The sequence below is a fragment of the Buteo buteo genome, chromosome 32, assembly GCF_964188355.1.
Source record: "Buteo buteo chromosome 32, bButBut1.hap1.1, whole genome shotgun sequence".
In the NCBI taxonomy this organism is placed as follows: Eukaryota; Metazoa; Chordata; class Aves; order Accipitriformes; family Accipitridae; genus Buteo; species Buteo buteo.
In genome coordinates this window covers 413,630-421,980 of record NC_134202.1, presented here as the reverse complement: position 1 = coordinate 421,980, position 8,351 = coordinate 413,630, and the positions used below count along the sequence as shown (strand labels likewise).

At 53.8% G+C, this 8,351-nt stretch overlaps 1 protein-coding gene across 1 annotated transcript; it reads left to right on the top strand.

Annotated features, from left to right (window-relative positions):
• Positions 1-44: 44 nt before the first annotated feature.
• Positions 45-6,277, top strand: LOC142026239 (E3 ubiquitin-protein ligase TRIM7-like). The gene is made up of 9 exons (XM_075019161.1): positions 45-750; positions 916-1,064; positions 1,774-2,235; positions 2,698-2,793; positions 2,877-3,107; positions 3,221-3,243; positions 3,650-3,765; positions 3,938-3,997; positions 4,292-6,277. Exons 3-9 carry the CDS (start codon positions 1,819-1,821, stop codon positions 4,804-4,806), a joined length of 1,458 nt encoding a protein of 485 aa, XP_074875262.1. The 5' UTR covers positions 45-750; positions 916-1,064; positions 1,774-1,818; the 3' UTR covers positions 4,807-6,277.
• Positions 6,278-8,351: the final 2,074 nt, after the last annotated feature.

Genomic DNA, 8,351 nt, shown 5'->3' with positions numbered 1-8,351 from the left:
CACTTACCCTCCAAAAAAATGGGGGACAGTTGAGGTGGATCCCACTGGGGAGGAATGCTGCCATCTCCCACCCGTGAGCAACGGCCAGGGCATCTCGAGGTCTCAGCCCTGTGGTTTTGGGTTTTAATTCCTGTGGCTTATTGGGCCAGAAACCTTCATTATCGCCTTGCAACCCATGTTTGTGGTGGCACTGGTGTAGGGTAGGCAGGAGGAGAGCCAAGCAAGGGGAAGAGGGAGAAGAGGGACAGACTGTTTGTGTCTGAAGCTTCAAGATGGTAATATTTTAGCTAAGAAAGCACACTTGCTGTAGCAGCTCAAAATACCATTTCTTCTGTGAGCAGACAGAAATGGGGGGGGGGGGAATATAGAATAATATATAATATAATTTTTAAAAATCCTCTATTCTAAGTAACTATCAATGTGGGAAACACCATAGAGGAGAAACTGCCCTTCCTCCTTGCTGGAAATCACTGCCAGCAACTTTGAAGCACAAGTTTATAAAGCTGTTTTTGCTATAATTAAAAACTGCAATCAGGAAGGTCTTCCTGTGCCGCTTGTAACCCATGAAAAAGGCTGGACACAAGATGAAAAAGCTGCCCAGCTCTTTATTTAAAGCTGTTGGATGACTACTGTGCTTATTTTTCCCCTGGTGATGGCCAAGGCAGGGGGTGAGCCCCTGGGAGGTGGCTGTGCTTGGACAGTCCCCGTGTTGCATGGTGGCGGATGCTCCATCTTCTCTGGTAGCCAAAGGTATTTTATCTTATAGCTGAAAACGATGAAGTGTTTTCAATCCAAGCTTTATCTTGGATTGAAAAATCTGATTTGAGGACACTGAGCCACAGAGAGATGTAAATGAGCCTGTCCCTGGCAGAGAGACACCAGGCAGCACATTCCTCTCCATGTTTCCTTAAATAGGGCTGATATTTTCCCTCTATCCTCCGCGTGATCCGACTCTGAGCTCGAAGAGCCCTGGGGTGGCTGGAGAGAAGCCCTGTGGACTAAATCACACACACACACACAAAAAAAATAAAAATCTGCAAAGACCATGTGCTGCTGCCTAACGGGTAAGTGTCTGGTTTGGGACGGTCGGGGATGTCCCGGCAAAGGGAACTGGCAGCGTCCCGGCCACCCTGGCACTGCCGAGATGTTTTTCCAAGTGTAAAGATGCAGGGCTGTTAAATTTGGGGTTGCTGTGGTCTGTCTGTGCAGTGCAAGCTGTTGGGGGGGGGGGTGTTGCTGAGCCTGCTTCGGCCATGCTTTCAGGTTCTGCGTCTGCTGCATCGATCGATTAAAATTGGTTCCAAATAAAAGGAAAGCAGCAAGGAAACATAAAAGTTGCTTTTCCAGCATGGTTTTCTGAGCACATGTGCACTGTTGGGGGGTTTCTGCATTGGCAAGTGCACCCTAAGGCTTCGGTCCATGCTTTGAAGGGTGGGAAGCAGATGTGGGGGGGACACAGGTCATGTACCAGCAAAGGAGCAGGTTAGAGCCTGAACTTTGGGGATGAAATGCCAGTTCCCGCCAGGTGGGAAGGTTGGCTCCTTCTCCTTTGGCCATTCCCGGAGTAGAGACACCAACCTGAGACGTTGATGCCAGTGGTGCAGACTTGCACATGGGCGAGACAAACCTCGATGCCCAAGAGATGGATGTTGAAGTCCAAAGTTTGCAGGAGGGCAATTCATTCCTTCCTAAAATTAACATCTAAAAGAGGTTAGAGCTTCCTTCCGCTGTTCCTCCTTCCTCCACCCATGCTATATGTTCGCTCTGCTGCAGGCAGCAAGGCGAACAGCAACAAGAGAGGCTGGAGAAGCTGCTGCCATGGCCTCCGGTTCATCTAGAGCAAGGGAAAGGGGAGAAGGAAGCACCCACTGCACCGTCCCGCAGCATCGGCCAGATCCTGACCGCCTGGGCTGTGACCCCGCCGGCTGCGGAGGTGGCACAGCCCCATCCTGGCTGGAGCGAGGAAGGCTTGGAGATGCCGAGGCAGTCGGCCACCGAAGCCGGTTCAGGAAAGGAAATTTCCAGCCGAAACAGCATTTGGAGCATTTAGCGGAGAAGCTGAAGCTCTTGGACCTGGAAGGGGGCAGGGAGGAGAAGGAGCATCTCTGCTCGTGGCGCAAGACGACGATCGCCTTCAGGGGTGATGCAAAAGCATCTGCCTCCAGCCATGATGGACCAAGGGCTCATGGAAGTCCCACTACAGCCCATGTAGAGGAATCTGCCCGGGAGGACAGGGTCAGGTCCATGACCGAGCTTGGGTTTTTCCTTTTATGAAATTTTTTCTGACCGCCTTAAGGGATACTGGGGTTTCTTTGATCTTCTCAGGATTACAGGCTTCAAGCCAGCTTTGAAGTTCTCTGTAGTTGGGTTTTTTTCACCATGAAAATACATAAATGGAAATAAGTGGGGAGAGCTAGGAAAAATAAAAACAACACACAACTCTTTTTGGCTAAAAATATGAAAACATTATTAATTTTCAGACTAAACCCTTTGCCCCAAATCAGTCAACAGCTATTTTCCAATTAATTTCATGTGAGAATGAAACTGTCCCCTCTGTTGTCCTCCTGTGTCTTCTCCATCCTTGCGCCCATGCTGCAATTTTTTTTTCCCCAGATTGGGGGGAAGTGTTCCCAAGCATCCCATCCCTTCCCTACTCCCCCCTCTCTATATCCTCCCAAACCATTTTTCTTCTTCCAGGAGCAAATACACAGTGACCTGGAGAAGCTCAAGAAACAACGGGAAGAGATTTTGGAATTGAAAATAAGTGGAGAGAGGCGATGTCAGGACTATTTGGTAAGTAGTTGTTGCCATCACCCAGAAAAAATAGAGGTATTGGACCAGCGTGGTCTATGCTGTTGTCTTTCCATGTCCTGCAGACACAGACAGAGGTCGAGAGACAGAAGATCGTGTCTGAATTTCGGCAGCTGCGCCGGTTTCTGAAGGACCAAGAGCTTGTCCTCCTGGCTCAGCTGGGAGAGCTGGACAGAGAGATGAGGAGGAGGCAGGAGGAAGAGGAGACCAAGATAACAGGGGAGATTTCACTCCTCGATGTCCTGATCTGCGAGATGCAAAAGAAGCTTGAGCAACCTGCGAGCAGGTTCCTGCAGGTCAGATGCTATAACGGGCAAGACAGAAGAGGGTCTGGCATCGCCTTGGCTGGAGTCTTCCCCCAGTTTTGGGATGGGAGACTGAGGCTTTTTTCTCTCTCTTTCTATTCCAGGATGCCCGACGCACTGTGGACAGGTACGTGCTCTTCCACCACCCGTGCCTCAGTGGTGGGGAAGCCTCACAGGCAGCATCCCTGTGGTTTCTGGAACAGAGATGGACATTTTGGCAGTTCAGGCAGGGCTTGAAGTGAGGCTTGGAGAGGTGTGGAGACAAGAAGGTGCCCATGAAACCCAGTCTGGGGATGCCATGAGAGGAAGCACCCGAAGACTGGAGGTCTTCTTGGCCATCAGGCCAATGTGGACCCAACCGTCCTCCGGGACAGAGCTGGTTGGCACCTCTGAGCCTGAGACAGAGGGACATTTTGGGGACAGCCAGCTCATCCGCCGTCCCCAAATTGCCTGAGGTGCAGGGGGAGGAGGGATCGTCCCAGCATCTCATGCCATCACAAGTCCCATATCTAAGGGGAAAGGTTTGCATCCAGGGGGAAGATGGGCAGTGCCCAGAGGACAACGGAGACCTTCCCGGACCTGGAGCAGAGGCTTCATGTCATTTCTCAACAAAACAGTGTCCTCAGAGAGATGCTGGGGAGATTTCAAGGTACTGTGGAGCATGACTGTGTTGATGGGGGGTTATCCCCCCATTATGGGTGGGGGCAGTTCTGCCTGCTGCTGTTTTTCCTGTTTTCCCAGGAAAAACACGATGGGGTCAAGAGCAAGCAGAATTGCCAACTGGAGAGCATGATGTCCAACCTTTGTTCTTCATCCCCTAGATGTTTTGCTATCTGAACTGGAGAAAGAGCAAGGACCATCTCTAGGAGGAGATGGAAAAGGTGAGGCTCTTTGGAGGAGCAGCTGCAAATTCATTTTTAGCTGAAATAGTGTTTAAAATAGCTGGGAAAGGATGAGTTGAGCTCGCTTTGGCGTTCCTGGAGGTACAAAGGAGCTCTGCCCAGTCCTCCAGCGTGAGGCAAGGCTTTCCCAAGCAGGAAGACGTGGAGATGTTTCTGCTCCCAAGCCCAAGACATAGGCAGATGTGTGATGCTGGGGCTTGTCCCAGCCAGAGCAGGACTTTTTTGGGGGGTGATGTCCTCCTCCAACGCCACTTTCTTCTCCATCCCTCACAGCATTCGTGACTTTGGACCCTGACACAGCCAACCCCCGGCTCATCCTGTCCCGGGACCGGCGGGGGGTGAGATGGACGGATGCAGGGCAGGATCTGCCCACCACCCCGCAGCGATTTGATGCCTCCTGCTGCGTTCTGGGCTGCCAGGGCTTCACCGTGGGAAGACACTGCTGGGAGGTGGAGGTGGCCAGAGGCAGGACCTGGGCACTGGGGGTGGCCCGACGCTCTGTGCCCAGGAAGGGCTGGCTTGAGTTTCAACCAGAGAAGGGGATCTGGGCGATGGGGCGATGTGGGAATCGGTACCGCGTCTTCACTTCCCCCATCACCACCTTCCCCGCCACTGGGGAAACTGGGAGGGTGCGGGTGGCTCTAGACTATGGAGGGGGGCAAGTGACATTTTACCTCGCCGAGCGTGAGCCCCCCATCTTTACGTTCCGCAAAGCTTCATTTGGTGGGGAGAGCGTCTTCCCTTTCTTCTGGGTGGGGAGAGGCTCCCACCTCCGCCTCTGCCCATGAGCTTTCCCTGCCCTGACCCAGTCCAGCTTTGGGATGTTTTCTGATCATTGTGCACCTTTTTCCCTTTTTTTTTTTTTTTTTAATGATGTTGCAAGAAAATATCTTCTAGCAGAATTTGCTCAAAAAAGAAAAAAAAAGAAAAAAATTGAATTTTCTTTCCTTGTTTAAAGTTGTCTGGTCGCTACCAGGGCTGTGGGAAGGGCCAAGCCCTGGGATGCAGCTCTGGCATGGCTCCAGGCAGGGAGTGGGATCATGTCCCCCTCTTTTCCCCAGGGAAAAGCTGGATTTTCCCTTCCTCCATCCTTCCTGGCGAGGATGTGCAAGAGAGCAGAGGGAGCTGGGGTAGAAATGCAGGGAGTTGTGTGTGCCCCACCATCACCTCCTTCCTTAGAGCAAGCCACAGCACGGAGCAAGAAAAGGGGTGCAGGTATTCCCCCCCCCCCAACTGTGGGGACCCGTTGGGCTGCAGGTGGGTCCGGAGCAGCTACAGGGGGATGGGATATTTCTTGCAGCCCTCGGAGCAGATCTGGGAGCCTTTTTCACCAGGGCGCAGCTGCCATCAGTGGCAGAGCCCAAGCTGGGGAACCTGCAAGAGGGAAGAGAAGGTCCCTCTCCTTCATGGAGGGGGAGAGAAAAAGTTCCTGGAGGTCCCCCAGGAGCAGGACCCAGACTGGCTTTTAGGAACTTGGTGGCTTGGGGACAAACCCAAGGGATGCACTGGACTCACTGCTTGGTGTCCAGCACGGAGCCATCCAGGTGACCTTGTCCGGCATCACCATGAGCCCGATCCAGACTTGCGAGGGCACCGGGCACGAGCTGTTGAGCAGCTCCGTCGGCTCAGAGCTTGGGCTGGCAACCGTGCCAAGGACAGGACCTAACGCCGTGTGAAATGTGTTCGTCTGATTCGTGTCAATATAAACAATGCTAGGGCCGCATAATAAAATGTGACCCTCACCGTATATGCAACCTTTAACCATTTTGTTGATCCGTATAACCGCAGGCCGGGAGGAGACAGACGGTATGTATATAGGTTTTTTTTTTTTGCCAGCCCAAAACCGGTTTTGTTGTTAACTGCACAGTGTTAAACGAGAGATCCTAGGGGAGAACTGAGGCGTTTGGATGTGTGGTTGGCCCCAGAGATTGCAGTACTTAGGGTCTTGATGGGCCATTCATTGTATGCATTTGTTGAGGGGGAGGTGCTGTGCAAGGTGTCCCACAGGATGCCTGCTCTCTGGCCCGAGCCGTGCGGAGCCTGGTCAGAGACAAGTTTCTGGGAGAACTGCTGCACCCCCACAACCAGCAGGTGGAGAGTCTTTTAGAAGAACACACCTCGTATGAATATGTAACTAATGTTAGACTATAAAAGAAGCTGTTTCGTTTTTCACGGCGCGCGTCTTGGTAGAGCAGAGGCTCCCGGCGTGCCCAGTGCTGTTTGCTTGCCTTTATTCATTTAATAAATCGTAACCTTTGATTGGAATCCTGTTTGAGACTAAATTCATTTATCACACGCCGTGTCTGCAGTTGGGAGAAGACCTCTTCCCAGGTCTGACCAGCTGGCTCTTTGCTTTGGCCGTAGGAGACCTGGCGCGTTGTCTGGAAATGTCAGGGATTCTTGAAAAAAAAGATGCAGAGACGGTGCCTTGAGGCGCTGAAGGCAGCTCCGTCTTCCTCTGCCAAGCCTTTTTTATGGGAGATCTGGGGTCATTTCGCACTGAGGCTCTCCGGTTCTGTGCCTGGTCCCACAGTCCCTTCGGGACCTGTGATGCGTCTGGTATCTGAGCATAGAAAGAAATTCGAAACCTGGGGCTATTTTAAATCGATATTTAGCAATATCTATTGTTGCTGCTGCTCTGGGGTTTGGTTTTGAACCAGAGCTGGGTGCTGCAGGGTGGGATGTTGCTGGGGCTGGGGTTGCCGCGGGTTGTCTATAGGACCACCCTGCTGTTCCAACCTGGCGGGGGGGGGGGGGGGTAGGACCCCCACCCCCTGCTCCTTCCAGACTCCCCCAGGGCTGGGTATGTGCTCCCCAAAACCCCTCGAGCTAGATACGGGCTCCCCCTGGTCCCCCTCCCCAGGTCTAGGTATGGCCCCAATGGCCCCCCCATAGCTGGGTATGACCCCCCCCCCTGACACTCATACCCGGCTATGGGTACAGCCCCTTGGACCCCCCCCTGCACCCCTTCTATTGGGTCCGGGCTCCCCCTGCATGAGGATGGGACCTTGGGGACACGTCTTCCCTGGGGCTCTGAGGTCCCCAAGGTGAGAAGGAGAAGGAAGGAAGGAGAAGGAAGAAGGAAAGAGAAGGAAGGAGGAGAAGGAGAAAAAAGGAAGGAGAAGGAAGAAAGAAGGAGAGGGAGAAAGAAGGAGAGGGAGAAAGAAGGAGAGGGAGAAAGAAGGAGAGGGAGAGGGAGAAAGAAGGAGAGGGAGAAAGAAGGAGAGGGAGAAGAAGAAAGAAGGAGAAGGAGAAAGAAGGAGAGGGAGAAAGAAGGAGAGGGAGAAAGAAGGAGAGGGAGAAAGAGAAAGAAGGAGAAGGAGAAAGAAAGAGAGGGAGAAATAAGGAGAAGGAGAAGGAGAAAGAAGGAGAGGGAGAAAGAAGGAGAGGGAGAAAGAAGGAGAGGGAGAAAGAAGGAGAGGGAGAAGGAGAAAGAAGGAGAGGGAGAAAGAAGGAGAGGGAGAAAGAAGGAGAGGGAGAAAGAAGGAGAGGGAGAAAGAAGGAGAAGGAGAAAGAAGGAGAGGGAGAAAGAAGGAGAGGGAGAAAGAAGGAGAGGGAGAAAGAGAAAGAAGGAGAAGGAGAAAGAAAGAGAGGGAGAAATAAGGAGAAGGAGAAGGAGAAAGAAGGAGAGGGAGAAAGAAGGAGAGGGAGAAAGAAGGAGAGGGAGAAAGAGAAAGAAGGAGAAGGAGAAAGAAGGAGAGGGAGAAAGAAGGAGAGGGAGAAAGAAGGAGAGGGAGAAAGAAGGAGGGGGGGAAAGAAGGAGAGGGAGAAAGAGAAAGAAGGAGAAGGAGAAGGAAGGAGAGGGAGAAGGAGAAGGAATTCCCGAACGTGGAAGGAATTTCGCGCCCCGGGGCTCTTTTAGACCGACATTTCGCAACACCGCCCGCTGCGGGTGCCCGGGGGGGTGGGATGCCGCTGGGACCGGGGAGGGGGTGCGGGCACGGGAAGGGGCGGGGGCGGCGCAGGAAGGGGCCGGGGCTGCGGGGACCGAGCGGGGCCGGGGTCGGAGCCGCTCCGGGGGACGCTGCAGGTACCGGGGGGGGGGTGGGAGGGGAGGATGCTCCGGGCTGGGTACGGGACCCCCCCCCGCTGCCCCGACCCGGGGAGGGGTACGGGCCCTCCTCCTACCGCCTCCCCCCCCCCTCCCCTGCTCCTCCGGGACCCCCCCGGGGCTGGGTACGGAGTCGCCGACCCCTCCCTCGGGCTCCTGGTCCCCCTCCCCAGGTCTGGGTATGTCCCCCCCCCTCCCCCGACACCCATACCCTGCTATGGGTACAGCCCCCCCTCCCCCCGCACCCCTTCTGTTGTGTCCGGGCTCCCCGTGCGTGAGGAT

Coding starts and splice junctions, on each gene's coding strand:
- LOC142026239 (XM_075019161.1), top strand. CDS start 1,819: ATGGCCTCCGGTTCATCTAGAGCAAGGGAAAGGGGAGAAGGAAGCACC. Junction 3,766..3,937: donor GATGCTGGGGAGATTTCAAG/GTACTGTGGAGC, acceptor TTCATCCCCTAG/ATGTTTTGCTATCTGAACTG. Junction 3,998..4,291: donor TCTAGGAGGAGATGGAAAAG/GTGAGGCTCTTT, acceptor CATCCCTCACAG/CATTCGTGACTTTGGACCCT.